Raw genomic sequence first — 20,893 nt, 5'->3', positions numbered from 1 at the left:
ATAGGACCTTTTTAGCAATGTTAATGGAAGATATGCATTCAATGGTAAATGCCACAGAGTTTTAGAAACGAAACCCAAGCCTAAGCACGTTAGACGTTACTCACCTTGGATCAAGGGAAAAAAAAAGCGTTCGATACAAGAAATGGCTAGTTTGAAAGTGCTTTTAAAATAACTGAAAGCGCTTTTGGTAAAATTGATTTTGGTTTCAAAAGCACATCAAGTGTTTTTTCTTGGAAGAAACACTAGGTATGTGCTTTTTGCAGGAAGTACTTCAAGTGTTTTTTCATAATTTACTTGAATTTTTATTGAGGATTGATTTTAGAAATATTTGCACCAAAAACGGTTTCAGGTATTTTAGAAGCACTTCTAAACGAACCCATGAATTAGCAAAGGGAGATAGTGTTTAGTTTTTGAGAAATGGTAAGGAGACAGTGGATTATCCATGAACTCTCTGTCACTTCATGTTTTTCGTACAATGTTTTATAATTTTGGCATAGGAATTGACATTAATTGTGAGGTGGCAGAGAGTCCCACTTTTAAAAAAATATCTTTAACACTTCTCTTTTTTCTTTTATTATAAGTGGGTGGAATTGAACTTTATATCTAAGAGCTTTTTTTTTTTTTTTTTTTTTTTTGTTCTTTCTCTTGCGGTATTCCAAGGGCGAGCTGAGCATTCATTATCCTGCTTAACTAGTCTAACTCATGTTTGTATAAACTTTATATAACTAATTTTAATTAATTTTCTTGACATATATTTTACCACTTAGAGCTAGTCCGCACAGGAATTATGTCTTTATTTTAATTGAAGACGATGTCATTGTAATATCATAAGTCAATTATTGTGGTAACACGTGGTTGATTTCATACTCTCACAATGACGTCACAAGTATCCCCTACTACAAGTATGGTAAGTAACTATGGTATCCCCTACTACAAGTATGGTGCTTTTGAGTTTTTAAGCCGGATCCGTCACTCAAGATCTTTGGTCTTTACCATAACTCAATGAAAAAATGGGATCACTTCTTATAGATTTGTTGTGAATAATCCTAACTAATTCATAGTATATTAGAAGCAGAAGATGCTCCAATGGGATTCTCACAAATAAAAAGATTACAATTTCGTTATCTAGAAGCTCTCCTCTTTTGATTTATTTATATCATAGCAAATTTATTATTGTTCCTGTAAAATAGAAGTTATTTTTGCCAATAATGTGTAGGTAACCATCACTTCACCATCGAGGAAAGAGACTTTCGAGGGATCAAACGAAAATGACATCATTCTACTAACCTTTGTTTGTTTCGGCTCAATATGCTATTTTCATCTTAATAAAACCGACAAACAAAAATAATAAGCAGCAGCAGAATTAAAATTTTTAATTTTTTTCAATGGTCTGAAAATTTAACTGTTAGATTTTGCACTTAGAAATTTTCTAGAACTTTGCAATGCTTATATCTTGCATAAAACTCGTATGATACTGAGTGAAATATAACATTGTAACCGCGCTTCAAAATTTTGGATTCAACTACAATGATACGAATTTCATGCAATATTTAATGTTGCTAAAATATACCAAATCTCTGTATGCAATATCTAATAATTAATTACTTTGGATTACAGAATAATACAAAGGGAAGTGTTATGCAGACATCGCTTTCTAATTTTCTCACACTTTTATTAGTTTTTGTCTACGGACGAAAATTAAGAAAATGTATGGAAAATAAAAATGAATAGGCGGATTGTACCCCCTTAATACAAATCATGTAACAAAACTTACTAACTTTAGAAGAAAAAAAAAAAAAAATGAATAAATAAAGCAGAGAAGCAAAAGCCACGCCACTCCACACAAATAATTGCAACACACGAACTCCCCGAACAACTGTTGTTGTCTCTCTGCGAAAGACGAAGGAAAACTGAGAAGCAGAAGAAGAAGACACATAAAAACTCATTTCTTTCTCAGTAAATCTCCTCCCAATCCAAAAACCCACCACAGATTCAACCCCCAGAACCCTAAAATCCCATCCCCAATTTCCTCACGTGACAAGATCCAATCCCTCCAAGTTTTCATCCGGATTGCGATCTCTGTCCGGAAGGCTGTAACTTTCCGGGAAACAAACGGGTATTCTGGACGCTTCAGATTTGGAAGCAGTGGAGAAATGAGGCGGAGAGCCCCGGAATTCCGGCGGCCACTGCGGCGGCGGTTCCCCAATGCCTTCTGGTGGGCGCTGTGCGGGGTTGCGGTTTTGCTCTTCGTTTTTACTTTGAGCAGAGTGAATCAGATGGAGTCCAGGCCTGTCATTCCCACTGTATGCGTATATTATTTCTCTACCCTTTTTGTCGTTTTTTTGTTTAATTGGGTGTTTGAACTCTGTTTGGTTGCCTAGAAAATGTAGGAAAGTGGAGGGAATTGGACTATTGGATGTTAGGTTTCTGACTAAGTTGGGAGCTGGGGTGAAAAAAATGCTGAATTGAGTTGGGAGTTTTTCATTTTTTGGAGCTAAAACAACAAAAAGATGTGAGCTTTAGGATTCAATATTATTTTTCCTTTACTTGGTGTTCTTGGTTAATCGAGCAAGGATTTGATTTTGCATACGTGGGTTCGGTTCGATCAGAGACAATGAAGTGTTATTTAGTTGGGATTTAGCATGATCTAGATTTCATCTTATATAATCTTATTATTTCCAATGATTTCGTCGAAAGGGCTGAAGACTCTGATTTCCATGTAATAGGAGTTGAGTGCACAAGATCTATTGGGTAGGAACTCGCTACTTTCTGATCTATATCGCTATTGTGTATAAGTATATGAATTTAAGTGAAGGAGGGAACTAATGCCGTGGCAAGGGCATATACTGGAAGAGTTCTAAGATAAATTTTTTATTTGGGGGGATTCCGGTGTATTTGACTGAACTTGCTTGCATTATGTTTTTCGAAGTGGAATGGTAATGTTTGTTGAATCATAAAAAATGATATGGATGTGCTTGGTTATGTCTTTTTCAGTGTTTCAAAGTCTGCTCATCTTGTGGATTCTTGTAAAATGTATAGAGTTGATTAGATCCATAGGAGAATCTAGAGATTTTATTGTCATCACAAAGTCAAGGTAGATGTCACCGTAAAGTGCCCTGAGAAGTGAATGCTAGTGTCGAGAACAGGGACTTTAAGACAGCACATTTACTGTGGTATGGCCAGAGTTAACTCATATAGATAACTTATACGACTTAATGATCTACTTTCGACTGATGTCAAGTTAAAATGTTTAAAACGCTAGCTGAATCCTAGCATTCTGAATTGGAAGCGTATCATGACACAAACCATGTGGTCTTGATGCAAGATTGGTGGGAAGCTGCTCTTATGTGACGGGCACCAATAAAATCCTTCCACATATTGGAAGATGAACTATATCTTTGTTCTCTTCTTTTCTGTTCCAGAGGAGTGATAAATATGCATTTTTTTCCCCTTTGCCTTTTCCAATTTATTTTGCAAACCTTAATAAAATATGTGCTTGTTTTCCTTTCGCAGAGGTTCAGGAATGATAGAGTTATGGAAGGCCTTAATATTACCGACGAAATGCTGAGCCCCAACTCAGTTTCAAGGCAGCTCAATGACCAAATTGCTCTTGCAAAAGCTTTTGTTGTGATTGCTAAAGAAAGTAACAACCTTCAGTTTGCTTGGGAATTAAGTGCCCAGATTCGCAGTTCGCAGATCCTGCTGTCAAATGCTGCAACCAGGCGAGTTCCTCTGACTATTAGAGAAACGGAAACTGCAATCCGTGATATGGCACTAATACTTTACCAAGCACAGCAGCTTCATTATGATAGTGCAACCATGATCATGAGACTGAAAGCCAAAATCCAAACTATGGAAGAACAGATGAGTTCGGTGAGTGAGAAAAGTTCAAAGTATGGACAAATAGCTGCTGAAGAAGTCCCAAAAAGTCTCTACTGCCTTGGTATTCAGCTGACTAGTGAATGGTTCAGAAGCCCGAATATACAGAGGAAAATTAAGGACAGAAAGCAAATAGAAATGAAACTGAAGGATAACAATCTCTATCATTTCTGCGTCTTCTCTGACAACATCCTAGCAACTTCTGTTGTGGTCAATTCAACTTCTATAAATTCCAAAAATCCAGATAAGATTGTTTTCCATCTCGTAACTGATGAAATCAACTATGCTGCAATGAAGGCCTGGTTTTCTATAAACAGCTTCAGAGGGGTGGCCGTCGAGGTTCAAAAGTTTGAGGATTTTACGTGGTTGAATGCTTCTTATGTTCCTGTACTTAAGCAGCTCCAAGACACTGATACTCAGAGTTATTATTTCTCTGGAAATAGTGATGATGGGCGGACACCAATCAAGTTTCGAAACCCAAAGTATCTTTCTATGCTTAATCATCTGAGGTTTTATATTCCGGAAGTTTTTCCTGCCCTGAAGAAGGTGGTATTTCTGGATGATGATGTTGTGGTTCAGAAGGATCTGTCTGATCTGTTCTCCATTGATTTGAAAGGTAATGTCAATGGTGCGGTGGAGACATGCATGGAAACATTTCACAGATACCATAAATATCTGAACTACTCTCACCCTCTCATAAGAGCTCATTTTGATCCTGATGCATGTGGATGGGCATTCGGGATGAATGTTTTTGATTTGGTTCAATGGAGGAAAAGGAATGTCACCGGCATCTACCACTACTGGCAGGAAAGAAACATAGACCGGACATTGTGGAAGCTCGGCACACTACCACCTGGGTTGTTGACATTCTACGGATTGACAGAGCCTTTGGACGCCTCATGGCATATTCTGGGTTTGGGCTACACAACTGTTGACCCTCACTTAATAGAGAAAGGTGCTGTGCTGCACTATAACGGAAACTCAAAACCATGGTTGAAGATCGGGATGGAAAAGTACAAGCCCCTCTGGGAGAAATACGTTGATTATGGTCATTCGTTGTTGCAACGGTGCAATTTCCATTGAGATTTCAGGCATGGAAGTTTCAACTTTACCACGACAGGTTTGGCGCGTAAAGGAGACATAACCTCTTTGAGGGCATGGATGAATGCTTGCATAATTTTTCCAGGATGAAAGCATGGATGGATGGGTAGTGGTTGTAAGATGGGTGGGGCTATTTATGTGATCTTCCTAGTTGTGTTGTAGTATAGTCAATAGATGATGATTTACTTCATATATGTCATTCAGATTGTTAATGCTAACCACTGTTCTTCAAGAACTATTTTTTGCAGTATAATATTAATATGTTGAACTGCAATACTTGTATCCTTATAAATTGTTTGATCTATTTTTTTATTTATCAATATTAAGGGGAGATGAGAGTTCGAAACTATTACAATAATTTAGAAGATGAGGGAGTTTCGAACCCGAGACGCTTGGGTGGAAACCTAACACCTTATTCACTAAAATATTGGATCAGATGTTTGTTTGATCTATTGGTTGGTCAAGTTCTAGAGAAAATCTCACACCCTCTCTAATAAAATCAATCATTTTCATCCACTCTTCAATCTACGATTTTGGATGGAGCAAAGCAAAGGAGAATGAAGGAGCAAGCATAAACAAGGATGTCTAGAACGAGAAAAATGGTGTATAGAAATCCTTTTCCTATCTTTTCTTCAAGTGCTGACAACATATAGTTTATGATTTAACAAATGCGGTACAAGCAAAGCAAAGTGAGTGGCAAACCATAGAGTAGCGAAGTTGGTTAGAACTCCCTCATTTGCACTCAAGTTGTAGTATTTTTTTTAAACAAATGATATTCTCTACACAAAAGGGGTGGGGATGCCTCAGCCCCACAATATGCTAACAATAATGTAGTTCAAATTCGCCTTTAGCGATAATCGAACCTAAGACCTCTCACTTACAAATGAAGAAGAATGCTACTAAATCGTAGTATTAAGTGGTCACTCAAGTTATAGTTTAGATTAAAATATTGCTTGAATACCAACTGTGGTAGGAAAATGTGAAGTCGAATTTTTTAACCCATAATACTTCTACCTCCACCTGTCATAGATAGTAATCCGCTGACAGTTAACATGGAGTAAAAACAATGTTAAAATATCAAATATAGGGACCTGGAACAACGAAGTCGTTGTAGTATAGTGGTAAGTATTTCCGCCTGTCACGCGGGTGACCCGGGTTCGATCCCCGGCAACGGCGTTCAGTTTTTTAATTTTAAGCTGTATATTTTGTTTTTCCATTTTTTCAGAGGCCGAGCTGCTGTTATCTCTGGCTTGTGATGTGAGAAGCTCACCAACTTACAGAAAGTCTGACTTTTCAAGTTTTTCACGACCCCCTTGTGCGTGCATGTAATTATTTGGTAGTTCCAAGTTCGCTTTTGCTCACCCGTAATTCAAAGTAACTGTTTATCTTTTCAGAATTAATGTATCCATCACACTTTCTTTTAAAATCCTGTCACGTGTCTATCTAATTAGAATAATGTTATGAAATCAAAATTTTTAAACCATTTTGCAAACCAAATAACGTGTAAATAATAAAAAACAAGAACGTTAATCGACAGTTAATTAATAATTCAATTATCTCCAAACACATCATTTGATTTGCAAATTTGATTTCAAAAATTTGATCTCCTTAACATTACCCTGTTTAACTAACTACGCTTACATTTATGCCTCCAACTCCAACTCCAACTCCAAGCTTGGAGGCATTATCAGTCATACAAAATATATTAAAGGTCTCTTAACATTACCCTGTTTAACTAACTACGCTTACATTTCCACATATATGCCTCCAACTCCAAGCTTACCAGTCATACAAAATATATTAAAGGTCTCTTAGTTTTATCGAATTCGAAATTGACTGTTTCTTTCATATGATTTGAGATTAATTTATCACTTGAATTTTATTTACAGTAACGAAGATAAAACAATTAGCTTACATAAACACGCACATTCATATTAATAACAAATTTAACCCAAAAATTAAATACAAATTAACAAATACCAAGTGCATTGCAGAAGCCAACAAAAACACATTTTGACAAATGGCAGATTCCAAATAAACCCTTCGTTATCTCTTAACTTTGCCGGCTCAGTTCATTTCGTTAACTCTTATATATATTCACTCCTTCCACCACCCAAAACGAAAACCTTTTAAATTTCTAAAGATAAATAAGTTGTATTTAACCAGTCTTTCATGTAAACACCAATATGACTAAATAACGTGCATGGAGGATGGAGCATTGCCACGTTTGATAAATTTTAGGTAATTTCAATAAATAAATATGATAAATGTAAGCGTTACTATACTTATTAAACATAACGTAAATTTTGATAAAAAACAAACATGATGCAAATATCTAAATTCATTTACGTTTATCGATATTTTGTAGTGATAGTCTGTTATCTCAAAATTATAATGATTTAACATTCTTCATTTGACCTCTCACACTCCTACTTCAAGTTAAGATTTTTTTTTATTTTTTGGCCGTAAAAATATTCAAATCATTTTTGTTTTATTGGCCACATATTTACCAAGTCAGAGTCGACGAGGGCATTTCAGTAATCCCACCTCGAATATCCCATAAAACCCCCTCATATGCCGGCAGAGGATCTAATTTGCCGCCATTTCAAATGTGGTGGTTTGTTTTTGGTCTCATCTCTTTCCCAAACAAACGCAGACAAATCAACTTCTCAAATCCTTCGTTTCTCACACACAAGTAATCAATACACTTCTCTCTCTCTCTCTCTCTCTCTACATACACACACAGAGAATGAAGAACGATCAAGTGGTGACAGACCAATCCCACAAACCCAGAAGAGCCAAATCCCGCGAAGTAAGCTCGCGGTTTCTATCATCGCCAACCACCACAGAAACCACCACGCTCCCGTCACCGAACCACCCCATCTCGCCGGTCCGGCGCAAACCCGTTTCACCTTTCTCCGATGCCCGAAAACCCAAAACGCAGCTCGAGGATTCGGGCCCCACCCGCGGACTATGGCCCTCTTCAACGCACAAGAAGCTCGACACTCTCGCCGACCACCTCGGAAACGACAGGCGCGAAGATCGCGTCCAGAGTAAGGATTCAATCTTTGACAGAGGAAGGAGCTGCAGAGAGTTTGGTTCGTTGGATAATCCCAAAGAGAAAGGGAGAGAAAGCGCCAAAGAAAGTCACTTACCGTTTCTTGGCGGGTCGATGAGATACACTGGAAAGTTCAGGTTTTCCAGAAAATCTAACTCTCCTTCTTCTTCTACTTCGTCGTCTTCCAGCAAGTTTTCAAGCAGTTCGAATGTGGCTGCTCCTCGGAGATTTTCAGTGGACGAAAATGCTCTGTATCAGAAACAATCTCGGAGAAATTCGGCTGGTTTTCCGGATACCCTTGATTCAGAATCGGAATGCAGTGACGGCTCTTCAGGGATGATTATGGGGTCTCCGAATGTTGGTTCAGCTGCTCGAAAATCGGGTGTAGAGGTTTCTTCCAAGTACATGAATGAGATACCTTTGAGGCATCGAAGAGGGACGTCGGATTCTAACATCGCAAATCCGATATCAGGAGATAAGTCTCCGAAGCTGAACAAATTCACCATTAAAAATGTGATGAGGAGGGCTCATTCTCTGACGGCGACAACACAGTGGGCGTTGTCGCCGGGAAGAACAGGGTCGCCGACGATGTCTGTGGAGAATAAGGGAGTACCAATGTCATTTTCGAGCTTGAAGCCTCCTACAAGTCCCTCGAAAACCAAAGGGGTGGAGAAGTTGTTCAACATGGGGTTGGACTTGTTCAAGAGTAAAAAATCTTCTTCTTCTAATGTCTTGCTGGTGAGGTCTAATTCGGTTTCTTCGGGCTCAAGTATGACAGAGATGGGTCATCAACTCCGGTTGCTTCATAATCGATATTTGCAGTGGCGGTTTGCAAATGCTAGAGCTGCTGTTGTGAATCAGAACATAGCAGATCAAGCACAGGTATGTCTCGGTGCAATTAGAAATAAAATCACTAAATATAAGTTATATTTAATTGTCAAAGTTTTCTATGCAAGACTTTTAACATTCTTCAACATTTGCAGGTCAATGTTTTATATGCTTGGGATGCTCTGATGAAGTTACGGCATTCCATGCTACAGAAGAAATTGAAGTTACAAAAAGAAAGGCTTGATATGAAGCTGAACTTCATACTCTATTCTCATGTGAGTAGCAAACTACGATACCTAAAGGTTTTCGTTACGAGGTTTGATGGTGTATAGATGTTTGGATTGATTCAAACAACCTGTGTTAATATGTTTGTAATTTGTGTAGCTTAAGCAATTGGATTCTTGGGGAGAAATGGAAAGGCAACACATGGCAGCAGTTTGCATGATGAAAGAGTGCTTGCATTCTGTTGTCTGCAGGGTGCCTCTCGTTGAAGGTGCAGAGGTAGGGGAAAGGAAACTGACTCTAATCTTTTGTTTTCGGCAAAAGAGATGCATTTTTTCTGACAAAACCGAGTGCGAATGCAGGCGGACATTCAATCTGCTTCCGTTGCTCTTCGACATGCTTCGGATCTCACCACTTCCATTAAGTTGTTGCTTTCTAATTTCTCACCATTGGTATGCGCGCTTCAGTTGTTTTATAATGTTGTATACTTGGGTTTCATGTAATGTGGACTTACATTGAAGCCGATTTTTGAACAGGCAGAGCAAGCTGCTCCGTTACTGTCGGAATTAGCGGAGGTGGTTGCACAGGAAAAATTGCTTTTAGAGGAGTGTCTTGAGCTTTTCAGAAACATTTCCATACTAGAGGTAATAAGCTAACTCTTTTTTCCTTACAAAAACTATACATGTTACAAAATTACACTTACTAATGCTTAGTGTCACATGACTTATGAACCGCACCAAACTCCGAAAAACTGACTTGTTCCTTCTGATTTTGTTCGGACAGATTGAAGAGAGGAGTTTGAAGTGCAGTATAATTCAGTTAGAACTTTGGAAACAAGAACAAATTAATTGGCAGGAACCAAGACAAATAGATATCACGTCATGATTTGCGACGATGTTATACAGCACACCAGCACGGGCGCTAAGTGACATCATATTTCCTAGAAATTGTTGGTTGGAAGATGATTGATGCATGAAACTGGCCTTTGCAATGTATATGTGAGTATAAGGTTCTGTAAATGAGCAAGAAAGTTTTGGTCATTAGCTGATTGAATCTCAATTTTCTTTTTACGTAGACATGGTCTTTCTCTTACGTTGCTTAGTAGGAATATCGCTCGTAATAAAAAAAAATCGTAGGTATACCACGTTTGGCTCTTACTGATTCTGCTTTCTTATCATGTGTGTTTTTGTAACATGTTGACAACATCTTTTTATGCTAGTTTTCACTGTAACGGCACTTCTCACATTGCAAACCCTAGATGAATTTGAATAATTCATGTGACTGTATGGCCGTCACACTCGAACTTTACTCAGGCCGGCCAGCTGCTGCAACAAAATGTTTACTGGTCATCATGTTTCTTTTATTTAATTAATCCATTTGGTCAACACGTACTTATGTTTCAATTTACAGTTGTTGATTGAGATGAAAATCAATGACGAAGTCAAACCCAATTCAAACGGTATCTCATTGAGGAGATGCAGCCATGTGGTAGTTCATGGGCAACCATGAATCCCAATTTCTCCTCCAATGTCCGTCCTCTTAAGGAGTGAAGGTTGCTACAAGCCTCTCACCAATCCAAACCCGAAACACCTACCTGCCAAACAGGAAAGTTGATCAAAATACTTGAGCTGCGAAGATGAACGATTTGTTTATGAGCGATTCGTTCAACAGATACAAGGACCTTGAACGCCAAGTCTACATCGATGACATGCAGGATGGAGGCGAGGCATGGAAAGAGACCGTCAATCTTGATGGATTCTTCAAGGAGATAGAGAATGTCCAACGTGACATGAGAGCAGTGGTGCAGCATTACAAGCGGTTAGAGGGAGCGAACGAGGAGACCAAGCTCGTCCACGATGCCAAGTCCATGAAGGGGCTTCGTGCACAGATGGATTCCGATGTTGAGCAGGTGTTGAAGTTGGTTAAACTCATCAAGGGGAAGCTAGAAAAGCTCGCACTCTCCAATGCCGATCAGCGAAAAGTTCCAGGGTGCGGCACAGGGTCATCTTCGGATCGAACAAGAACTTCAGTGCTCAATGGCTTGGCCAAGAAGCTAAAGGACATGATGGATGATTTTCAAGGATTAAGGGCCAAAATTGCATGCGAATACAAAGAGACAGTTCAAAGGAGGTACTTCACAATTACAGGTGAGAAGGCCAACAAGGAAACAATAGAGAATTTGATATCGAGCGGAGAGGGAGAGACATTGCTCCAGAAGGCGATCGAGGAGCAGGGCCGCGGCCAAGTTTTGGACACGATTCAAGAAATCCAAGAGAGGCTTGGTGCTGTGAAGGAGATGGAGAAGAGCCTCATTGAGCTCCACCAGGTGTTCCTTGACATGGCTGCACTCGTAGATGCACAAGGGCAGCAGTTGAACGACATTGAGAGCCACGTGGCGCGCGCCAATTCGTTCGTTAGGCGGGGAACCGTGCAGCTTGAGGTGGCTAAGGACTATCAGAAGAGTACCAGGAAGTGCACTTGCATTGCCATTGTTATTGGCACTTGTGTTATTGTCATTCTTCTTTTGCCTATTTTGCTTCACTTCAAGAGTTAACAAAAATATGCAACTGCCCTCTGCATTAACAAGAGTTGTATTCTTTGCACGTTTCTACATTGCTAGGCTTACATTGTACGAATTATTAATTTCATTTTATCTCATAATTTAACTTTGAATTAATTAGTAGTGGATAATAAAATACTAAAACGGGCCGGTGAATTGTTCTGACACTAATTAATTATGTAGGACTTGCTTCACATGATTATTGTTCTAAAAATCCCTGTCTAAAGACGCCTAGATCTTGCCTAGGCGTTAGCGGCAAGCCACCATCCTGATTAACTCCTAGGCCGTTTGAAAATTAAGAAAGAGCCTCTAGATAAGCCTTGATGCCCGCCTAGCCTGCCTAGGAAACTCTCACTTTATAAAAAAATAGATAACTTTGATTTTGCATTTTATTTTATTTTTTCAATATATTGTAAGAGGTTTGTTAAATAATTAGATGAACACTCATTATATGTTTGTTCCTCATATTTTCAATATGTTCTAAACTTTATAATCTATATGTCATTCTATTTTATAATTTATGTATTCAAGTACGATTATGTATTTTTTAAGCATAAGTAAATATTTATTTATATGTTAGATAATAAATTTAATTAAAATTAAAAAAGGGCCTAAAACCCTGCCTTCGCCCGATTAGCGTCGCTTTTTAAAACCTTGTCGTTCACGTTGTGTGAGCCTCTGGTACATATCAAAAGCTATTGTTCAACTACAACGTGACAACCTGAAACTTCATTTGAACACGATTTAAATAGAAGTAGGCGATTAAGATATGTGAAACTTCATTAAACTGTAAAACAAATTCAATAAAAATTTTCTTTTAGGCATTAGGGCTGGTACATTTTTGGCTGAAATCAACTAGATTTTCAAGTTTTTAAGAACGTTGTGTATAAGAGAATTGATATGTAATTAGACATCAAGACGATACATCCTAAAGCAATCACATTTATTATATTTTTTATGCGACTAAATTGAAACGCATAGCGTTCCGTGATATATTTAAAAAATCGTTGTTCTACGATTCTCGCATGTAAATTTTCTTTTGTAAGTCGGCTTAGTTTGTCACCCTTGGGCTTACAAGGACTAACCCAACCCAAGTACAGGTCCCAACCGCGCTCCGTCAGTAATTAGCCCAGAGGACGTCGTTTTTTTCTTTGGGCAAGCCTCTTTCTATAACCAAAGCATTTCGTCGTATTTCCCTTTCTCGCTTCTCTCTCCTTCTCTCTCATTTGAAGCTCAAAGCCATGGCTACTCTAGCGGCGGCCGCAGCTCGTCAACTCGCCACTTCAAGTCGCATCTCCAAGGCGAGAACCTCGTCTCTCCCTTCCAATATAATCCACCGCCGCGGCCTCGTCGGCGCTGCAGGTAATAATCGCAAATTTTCAATCTTGTGTTTCGTGTATTACTTGATCTCCGATCTGATTTTTTAGCTGATTTGGTTTTCTACCACAAAAAAATGTGAAATTTTCAGATCACCATGGACCCCCAAAGGTTAACGTCTGGCAAGACCCATTGAGCCCATCTAAATGGAAGGAAGAGCATGTCAGTCTCTCTCTCCCCCTACATTTTTTGGTCTTCGATCTCATGAATTTATATATGTATATTAATATATATATATATATATATATATATATATATATAATATGTATGCATGCATGCATGTATTTATTGTTTTGGTATTCAATTTCATGAAATTAGTTACTTGTTAAATTTTGGGTTGTGATGATTTTGATGATTTTTCTGGGTTTTGATTTTACCCATTTGTTTGGAATTGACAATCATAAAGGAAAAAAACTAAATTTTTTATGGATTAAGAAGTGTAGCATGATCAATATATAATCAGAAAGATGCATTTTTTGTTGTTTTGGGTTTGAACTGTTTTATCTTCTGAGTTATTATTTATATTGTGACGAAAAGAGTGATGATTTTCTTAAATATAAACATGGTAAAAGAGAGTTTTAGTTACGGATTAGCGATTTTACACGTTACCTCGTTGAAGTTGATTAGTGTTGTTCTTGAACCAGTAGTATGATAGAAATTAGTTGACACATTAAGTTGTCTTGACTGGGTTCAGTACTTTTGCAGTTTGTAATTGTCTCCTTATCTGGCTGGGGTCTACTCATCTTTGGAGGTTACAAGTTTTTCACTGGAGGCAAAGGCAAGAAAGAAGAGGTACTTCAGATTTCTTTCTCCCTTTAGCACTATGATATTGTTGTGGTGGGTTACGAGCCTAGGCATCGGATATCCTAAGCAACATTGTTGTGCTTATTTGAATGAGCAATAGTTTTTATGTAAATGAACGTGGGCAGCGGCTCATGGTCCTGATTTTGGTGTAGTCAATTAGATATGCGTTTATATGACTGTTCACTTTCCCATTCTAGTGAAATGTTGTTCTTCTACTCTTTTTTTTCCAGCGTATAGATTTGTTCACTCTGTGCATGCTGAAAAGTAACTAGGACTCCAAATACGTAATTACATTACCCATGATGCATCTCCCATTTTATACTGTGTAGATAAATGATTGTTCTTCTTGTGCCCCTTCATCATATTTTGCTGTATATTGTGTGCTTTTGGTTGTCGGAGAGAGATGGTGTTGTATTAAATGGTTAGTGGTTCATCTATAAGAAAATTTACAAATATAATCATCAGATGAATTGGACAATGTGTAACACGCTTATTTGCAATCTTCAAGTTGTTCGCATATGGTCAGTTGATCGGATTATCATGGGAGTTGTTTTTTCAAAAATGCGTGTGTGTGTAGATAATAAAATCATGGTGTGTTGTTTTGTTTCTAGTGTCTGCATAGAGCTAAGAATGGATTAGGTTCGGTGAATTTAGGACGAGTCTGGTTTTTATAGAGTGCTTCTATCTGTCATGAAGCATGCAATGTAGCTTTTTCTATAATTTGTTCCACTACATTGGGGGACTGTTGTAGTATCTGGGAGAAGAGGAAGACAGAAAACACGTTTGGATTGAATTAGGTAAACATAACTGGAGGTGGCCTTGGCATTTTAATATGGAACGGGGTCACTGATGTAACTCTTGTCTTGTTTTGGACTGTTATTTTAGCTTTTGCTGACTAAAATTCTTGTTTATTTTCAGAAACTTGTGGAAGCAAAGCACTGAGGTTTGGAGTTTTAGATATTCCCAGAACTTCTTCGTAATAACGAGTTTGCTTGGATATAACATGTCTTCATATGTCTTTCTCATTGTCAGAAAATGATCTATGATCGGTCTGTGGAGATCGATCCATTGAAAAAGTTGAGGTCAATGGTTTTGTTGGGAGTTCATGCCGCTGTTGAGTTGTGCTCTTTTTGTAGTTGCTTTTACGATCCCATGAGTTAACTTTTCATGTTTTGAATAATATAATGGCATCCTTCGTACAAATTCTTTAGATTGTGAAGCACAACCCAATCAGACCCGTAATCAATACTTCATAATCTCTATTTACCCTCGTGCTCTTTCGATTTTCCACCTTCAAGTTTCTTTTTCCTATCATCTGCTTTTTCAGGGTTTTGAAGCTCCCAAAGAATGCACGGGGTTGATCATCGCTTGTTAGTTTCCAGTTTAAAGATGCTTCCTCTTATTTGCCCACGGACCCACTCTGATCATCCATGAAGAATCTCCTGCTACTCACTTTCCACTCGATTGGTCTTATAATTTCCCTTCTTCTCCTCCCTCCTATACCTTCACGTTGATCTCCTTTTCTGTCGTCTCTCGCCGCCGCTAAAGCCATGCCTCCCTGTCACTCGACCCCTCACTTTTCTCAAAGCTCTCTTGCGTTTCCAACTCCCCCCACCCATATAAATATGTCTTGACATTGTTAATTTAAACATAAATTTTGCAGAGTTATAATTTTGGATGGGACTGTATTGAGCCCTTTCGGTTTGGAGATGGCCTAAATTTCTGCCTCTCACCTGGTTCAAAAACATTCCGCTCTCCCATTTCCTGTGGTCTTAGTTTCTTCGCCGTCATCAACTTTCTCATCAACATATTTTCCTCCACCATCTTTCAATCCTCACCTTTCTTTCCTTGGCCTCGTATTCGTTGCTGCCATTCTTGGCATTCCCTTCCTTTCTTAAATTATTGTAATAATTTTGAACTCTCTCCTATCCCCTAATAATAGTAAAAAAAATTTTAAAAAAAAACCAAGAATGAAAGAATAAAAATAAATATTTGTGTCCAAAAAAATCCCAAAGTATTTTATTTTCTTATTTAATTATTTTATTTTTGTAAGGCCACAACATAATTGGAAGCCCATATTACCGTGGATACCAAATTGGGTTAAGGCCCAATTACAAGCTTCCAAAGCCCGATCCAAATTCACAACCCGCACCCACCACCGCCAATTCCAGTCATTCGCGAACAGCTCTTTGTGGTCTCGACGGACAGTCCCGCAAACAACAGAGGTAACTACTTCACCGTATAAAACCTTTATCTGTTTACTCCTCCGAAATCGCCTTCCATGGCGGACGACGACATCTTCGGCGAAGATTTTTTGAATTTGGAAGCGAACCATCAAAAGGAAGGCTTCGACGAAGGCTACAGAGAAGGCTTGATCGCCGGAAAGGAGGAGGCGAAGCCGACGGGGATCAAAACTGGGTTCGAGGTGGGCGAGGAACTCGGGTTCTACAAGGGATGCGTGGATGTATGGAACTCAGCGATCCGGGTCGATCCGACACGGTTCTCGCACCGGGTCCAGAAGACCGTGAGGCAGATGGGGGAGCTGATTGAGAAGTACCCGATCATGGAACCCGAGGACGAGAGCGTCGGGGATGTGATGGAGGCTCTGAGGTTGAAGTTCCGGGCGGTTTGTGCTTCGTTGGGTGTGAAATTGGAGTATAAGGGGTACCCAAAATCTGCTTCTGAGGCTACGGAGACGTCGTTTTGAGATGGTTTGTTGTCGTTCTGATGGAATTAGGGTTAAAGGTGGAAGCTTTGGTACTTATGGGGAGTGTTGGTGTTCTTGATATGTACTGCTGAAATTGTTTTTGGTTCTGCTGTGACTAGTTTAGTCTAAATTAGATACAATTTACGGGTTTTAGCTTTTCGATTTGTGGACGCATTTTGTTTATGACAATGTTATGAATTCTGTTGTTTCATCGACTTGTTGTGCAAGAAATGTTTGAAAATTTTATCCAGCAGAGCATGGTTTTTTGCGAATTTCGGTTTTTGTTGAGATGGTTTTGTCATCAGCCACAAGTAGATAGCTGAACTAGTGGCTGAGGTTAGAGGAGATTGTGAATCTGTGATCAGATAAGAACAATGTCCACATTGTTTTCTGGTGGTGTTTTTCATTATCGTAATCTGTAGGATGAGCAGGAGGGAGGGAACATGTTGAAGGCGATGCTTGGTTGCTGCAAGGTTTACATATCCGAGAGTAGAAACAGGGCAGCGCTGGAGTCGATTGAACGGGCTGCTAAGCTGTTCTCGGAAGCACGGATTGTGAATAAGTTTGAAGATGAGACTTACAACAGAGTTGGTTACACACTTATCTCTAAGTTGGCTCCAAAGCCGTCTGCGGATCGTTGTCCTTTGAGGATGGCAGTGCTTGCCATGGTTAAAGCTGCTTTTGAAACAATTGATGTCGAGTCACATTGTGGAAGTCATCCCCGGCTCGGAGTTGTGGATCATATATGCTTTCATCCCCTGCTTGGTGCTTCTTTGGACCAAGTTGCTGGGGTTGCAAACTCTTTGGTTGAAGATGTTGGCTCTAGTTTTCAAGGTTTGCTTTCGTTCTCTTCTTTTCGTAGTTTTGATGCTCCTAAACAAATTATATGATTCTTATAAACAGTAATTCGAACGATATGCGATCAGTTCACGTACTATATCAATTGCTAATAATCTTAAATGTGGCCTGCAGTCCCTACTTTTCTGTATGGAGCTGCCCATGAAGAGGGAAGAACACTTGATTCAGTCTGGAGAGAGTTAGGTTATTTCAAGCCGAATTCTAGCGGAGAACAGTGGGTTGGGGGACCGAAATCAAATTAATTGGCGCTGAAGCCGGACTAGGGTCCTCCTCAAGTAACTCAAGGAAAAGGTGTCATTGTGATTGGAGCAACTCGGTGGGTTGATAACTATAATGTTCCTGTCGTCTCTACTGATATCGCTTCTGTTCGTAGAATTGCAAAACACGTGAGCGGCAGAGGGACTGGTCTTGCCTCGGTTCAAGCCATGGCACCTGCGCATGGTGAATCCGTCATTGAAGTAGCTTGCAATTTGTTGGAACCAGAGAAGGTTGGAGGAGATAGGGTTCAACTTGAAGTTGAGAGGCTTGCAAAGGAAGAGGGTATGAGAGTTGGGAAAGGCTACTTTACTGATTTTTCTCAGGAAAGATTAATTGAAAGTCACTTGAAATCAGATTCGAGTACAAACAAAATGTGTTTCTAAATTGTAAAAGCACTTTTGATGATACATATTACTTCTAATAAAAGCGCTTTTAGCTTAAGCTTTTTTTATTCTTACTTACAAAAACACTCCTAAACGAACCCATATCTTTGTCAGATTGCCTTCCAGCTCGTGACAAGGCTTCATAACTCGTTGGTTGAAGTTTCTCCATCCATCGTTGTCAACTCAATATTTAAGTATGTCATTTAGTACTATGTTTTAGAAGTAACAGGTCTTAGGTTCGATTCTCGCCAAAAACAAATTTGAACTATATTATCGCTAGCTCATAAAAAATAAAAAATAAAAATAAAAACTCAATATCCAAACATTGGTTTCCCTTTTCTTTTTCTTTTTTTCATTTTACTTTTTCTTCTGTTAACTTGAAACTTTGTCATTGTTCTTAGTGTGTATTTAAATCCTATCTTTGTTGTTATTATTGGAATCTATTTAAAACATTATTTGTTTTTCGAGTCGTAGAAACAGTCTTGTTGCAAAGTAAGGGTAAAATTGCGTACGATAAAGATTCCTCTTCCGATCCTCACAAAGCGAGGAGCCTTGTTGACTTGAAATCGCCTTTAATCTTATATATTTATAGAACAAGTATAGAAGTTGTATTTGGTGCTTAATTGTAGTATAACTCCATAGGTCATCTCCAATGGAGAGGGTTAAAGGTCCAAAAGCCAAAAAATAACTTGATTTGCCTAAAAACTCATCTTCAACCAATGACTGGACTATAGTTGTATAGAGTCTACTAGACCATTATTTGGCCAAAGGGGCATCAGGCTGGTCAAATATAGCCCCCTTCTTAGCTTTTTTATTATTTATAATCAGCTCCTCAGTTGTAATAATTGATTCAAATTCAATGGTTAGATTTGAAAACATCCAATGATAATTTAACTAAATTAACCAATAAATTTAAAGTATAAACTTAAAACTAATCAATTATTGAGAGGGCTATGTTTAGCCCCTTTGGTTGAAAATTGTATACGAGTATGACCTGACACTACGATCTATTGCTATCTCTCTTCACTTGTAAGTAAAAAGTTTTAGCTTTGATTCTCGCCAAAGATGATTTTGAACCACATTATTGCTAACCCATTATGAGATTTAACTTACTCCCATCCCCCTTAATGTAGATAATTAATATCATTTGTTCAAAAAGTTTTTTTCTTGCAGGGCTAATTCTGGACGAGCTATGTTTAGTCATTTTGGTTGGAGATGGCCTTAAAAAAAACATTTTGTTTCCACCGAGCTAAAATAATTTGTCGATGTCCTTGGTAAACCAAAGTCATTGTTTAATAGCCATTTTGCTTCAATTTCCATAATACAAAGTCCAAATTAAAGAATTAGTTATGATTAAGAAACAACTTTCCTTCTTTATCTATGGATCCTTACTCATACTCATTCAATTAGAATTATTGATCTAATTAAACAAAAATTGTGTTTCAGAATCTTATAATCCAATTTTTCAAGTTTTAATTGATTATTGGATACAAGTCAATTAGTGGATACAAATCACGAGAATGTATATTTTTCGTTAAATTTTTCATTAAGAGGTAAATGATTAAATCTTTTTAAGAAACACAGCTTTTGATCGGAATGAAATATTAATTAACTCGAAAGACTCTTTAAATAAATAAAGGATTATACAACAAATCACACTTTTATTACTTAACCATGTACTCCATCTTTTCATCTAAATTCGAATTTTTTACTTTATAATTATTTTGTTAAAAAAAAACTGAAATAATAAAGTAGAACATTTTGGATGCTTCTTCTTTCACACATGGCTTTGTAGTTTGCGCCGCACGTTTATGGTAAAGACAAATAGAGCTTGCTGAGGTGTTGGCTGCAACAAGAGTGACAAGAGACCATCATCTGCTTTCCAAGTCATCTGCTTCTGGATTTTTACAGTAACTTGCAGTCATACAAAAGGTGCTGAATAAGACAGCAGCTTATGTGCTAAGCTGCTTTTAATCACTTTCACCATGTGGGTTGTTTATTTATTATATATTGAGCATGGAGGGACAGTTGCTTACACGGATGTCGGACCAATGCTGACTCATAGAACATGGCTTTTATATAAAAGCACTTCCCAGACTGTCAGGTCTCAGAAACAGAACATAATTTCAGCTGGAAAGTTTAAACATTGGAGAAAAAAGGAAAATGGATTTTAGCCAAGGCTGCAAGGTAGCAGACTGACTTCTTCTTTTTCAGCTGTAGAATCATTCACTTCAATTTCATGGGGGAGATTCTTCAGTCTCTCCCCGACGCCACTCGTGTATCCCTCTTCTTGTATCTCTTATTAAGTTACGTGATTACATTACTTGATTATTGTTACATGACAAGAGAAATGGATGAGATATATACGTTTCTCCAGTTGCATGCAAGATTATCTCCGATTTCGTGCCAATTATACGTGTGATTTGTAGATTTGTTGGGACCAAACCATCTATCCCTTGAAATTAACATAGTTCTAAATTTTAAGGTTGCTTACTTTATTTGTAATGTTCGTTAGACAAATAAGATTTCTTGCAAATGGAAAATTATGAGCTGCTAATCAAAGCTTTCCTGTTGGCTAATGCCTGCTGGAGAAGGATCAACCAGATGAAACTACATTCATAATTGATAAACAATAACAGCCGTACACTTGTCAGTTGATTAGTGCAAACTCATGACGTATGATGTGATTCTTATAAAGATGGTCTTCTTATTTAATGTTTGTTTAACTTTAAATAATTGCGTGATTAAGACCATTTTAATTTCTTGATAATGTTCCATTATTTTAGTTGACATAAAGTTCACTGCATAATGCAGACGTGACTATGATAAAATATTTGTTCCTTTGCACTTGATTTCAA

General features: G+C 38.1%; 5 protein-coding genes, 1 non-coding gene and 1 pseudogene across 6 annotated transcripts; all 7 read left to right on the top strand.

The window, feature by feature from the left end:
• Positions 1 to 1,835: 1,835 nt before the first annotated feature.
• On the top strand, positions 1,836 to 5,254 carry LOC137707917 (putative galacturonosyltransferase 10). Its single transcript, XM_068446861.2, has 2 exons — positions 1,836 to 2,303; positions 3,514 to 5,254. The coding sequence occupies exons 1-2, from the start codon at positions 2,154 to 2,156 to the stop codon at positions 4,960 to 4,962; spliced, it is 1,599 nt and encodes a 532-aa protein (XP_068302962.2). The 5' UTR covers positions 1,836 to 2,153; the 3' UTR covers positions 4,963 to 5,254.
• Positions 5,255 to 6,084: 830 nt separating this feature from the next.
• Positions 6,085 to 6,156, top strand: TRNAD-GUC (transfer RNA aspartic acid (anticodon GUC)). The gene has a single exon. It is a non-coding gene; the product is annotated as a tRNA-Asp (tRNA).
• Positions 6,157 to 7,592: 1,436 nt separating this feature from the next.
• Positions 7,593 to 10,227, top strand: LOC137709200 (QWRF motif-containing protein 3-like). Its single transcript, XM_088689711.1, has 6 exons — positions 7,593 to 8,920; positions 9,022 to 9,141; positions 9,251 to 9,367; positions 9,451 to 9,540; positions 9,625 to 9,732; positions 9,872 to 10,227. The coding sequence occupies exons 1-6, from the start codon at positions 7,730 to 7,732 to the stop codon at positions 9,971 to 9,973; spliced, it is 1,728 nt and encodes a 575-aa protein (XP_088545837.1). The 5' UTR covers positions 7,593 to 7,729; the 3' UTR covers positions 9,974 to 10,227.
• Positions 10,228 to 10,616: 389 nt separating this feature from the next.
• On the top strand, positions 10,617 to 11,642 carry LOC137708350 (syntaxin-124 pseudogene; annotated as a pseudogene).
• A 1,164-nt stretch (positions 11,643 to 12,806) lies between these two features.
• On the top strand, positions 12,807 to 15,032 carry LOC137708455 (uncharacterized). Its single transcript, XM_068447539.2, has 4 exons — positions 12,807 to 13,010; positions 13,117 to 13,187; positions 13,731 to 13,817; positions 14,748 to 15,032. Exons 1-4 carry the CDS (start codon positions 12,890 to 12,892, stop codon positions 14,769 to 14,771), a joined length of 303 nt encoding a protein of 100 aa, XP_068303640.2. The 5' UTR covers positions 12,807 to 12,889; the 3' UTR covers positions 14,772 to 15,032.
• A 739-nt stretch (positions 15,033 to 15,771) lies between these two features.
• LOC137708351 (uncharacterized) lies at positions 15,772 to 18,093 on the top strand. The gene is made up of 2 exons (XM_088689601.1): positions 15,772 to 17,370; positions 17,509 to 18,093. Exon 1 carries the CDS (start codon positions 16,111 to 16,113, stop codon positions 16,534 to 16,536), a length of 426 nt encoding a protein of 141 aa, XP_088545727.1. The 5' UTR covers positions 15,772 to 16,110; the 3' UTR covers positions 16,537 to 17,370; positions 17,509 to 18,093.
• LOC137708349 (formiminotransferase cyclodeaminase-like protein) lies at positions 16,980 to 18,093 on the top strand. Its single transcript, XM_068447404.2, is given in 2 exon segments — positions 16,980 to 17,370; positions 17,509 to 18,093. Coding segments are annotated over 2 exon segments (918 nt in total). The 3' UTR covers positions 18,036 to 18,093.
• Positions 18,094 to 20,893: the final 2,800 nt, after the last annotated feature.

The sequence above is a fragment of the Pyrus communis genome, chromosome 17 (assembly GCF_041283825.1).
Source record: "Pyrus communis isolate YQ-2024b chromosome 17, ASM4128382v1, whole genome shotgun sequence".
Classification (NCBI taxonomy): Eukaryota; Viridiplantae; Streptophyta; class Magnoliopsida; order Rosales; family Rosaceae; genus Pyrus; species Pyrus communis.
This window is presented reverse-complemented; position numbering and strand designations above follow the sequence as displayed.

Excerpts from the sequence above, each read along its gene's own strand:
- LOC137709200 (XM_088689711.1), top strand. The coding sequence starts at position 7,730 with ATGAAGAACGATCAAGTGGTGACAGACCAATCCCACAAACCCAGAAGA. Across the intron at positions 8,921-9,021 it reads ACATAGCAGATCAAGCACAG|GTCAATGTTTTATATGCTTG; the intron begins GTATGTCTCGGT and ends CAACATTTGCAG. Across the intron at positions 9,142-9,250 it reads ACTTCATACTCTATTCTCAT|CTTAAGCAATTGGATTCTTG; the intron begins GTGAGTAGCAAA and ends TAATTTGTGTAG.
- LOC137707917 (XM_068446861.2), top strand. The coding sequence starts at position 2,154 with ATGAGGCGGAGAGCCCCGGAATTCCGGCGGCCACTGCGGCGGCGGTTC. Across the intron at positions 2,304-3,513 it reads CCAGGCCTGTCATTCCCACT|AGGTTCAGGAATGATAGAGT; the intron begins GTATGCGTATAT and ends TTCCTTTCGCAG.
- LOC137708455 (XM_068447539.2), top strand. The coding sequence starts at position 12,890 with ATGGCTACTCTAGCGGCGGCCGCAGCTCGTCAACTCGCCACTTCAAGT. Across the intron at positions 13,188-13,730 it reads CTAAATGGAAGGAAGAGCAT|TTTGTAATTGTCTCCTTATC; the intron begins GTCAGTCTCTCT and ends GTACTTTTGCAG. Across the intron at positions 13,818-14,747 it reads GCAAAGGCAAGAAAGAAGAG|AAACTTGTGGAAGCAAAGCA; the intron begins GTACTTCAGATT and ends GTTTATTTTCAG.
- LOC137708351 (XM_088689601.1), top strand. The coding sequence starts at position 16,111 with ATGGCGGACGACGACATCTTCGGCGAAGATTTTTTGAATTTGGAAGCG.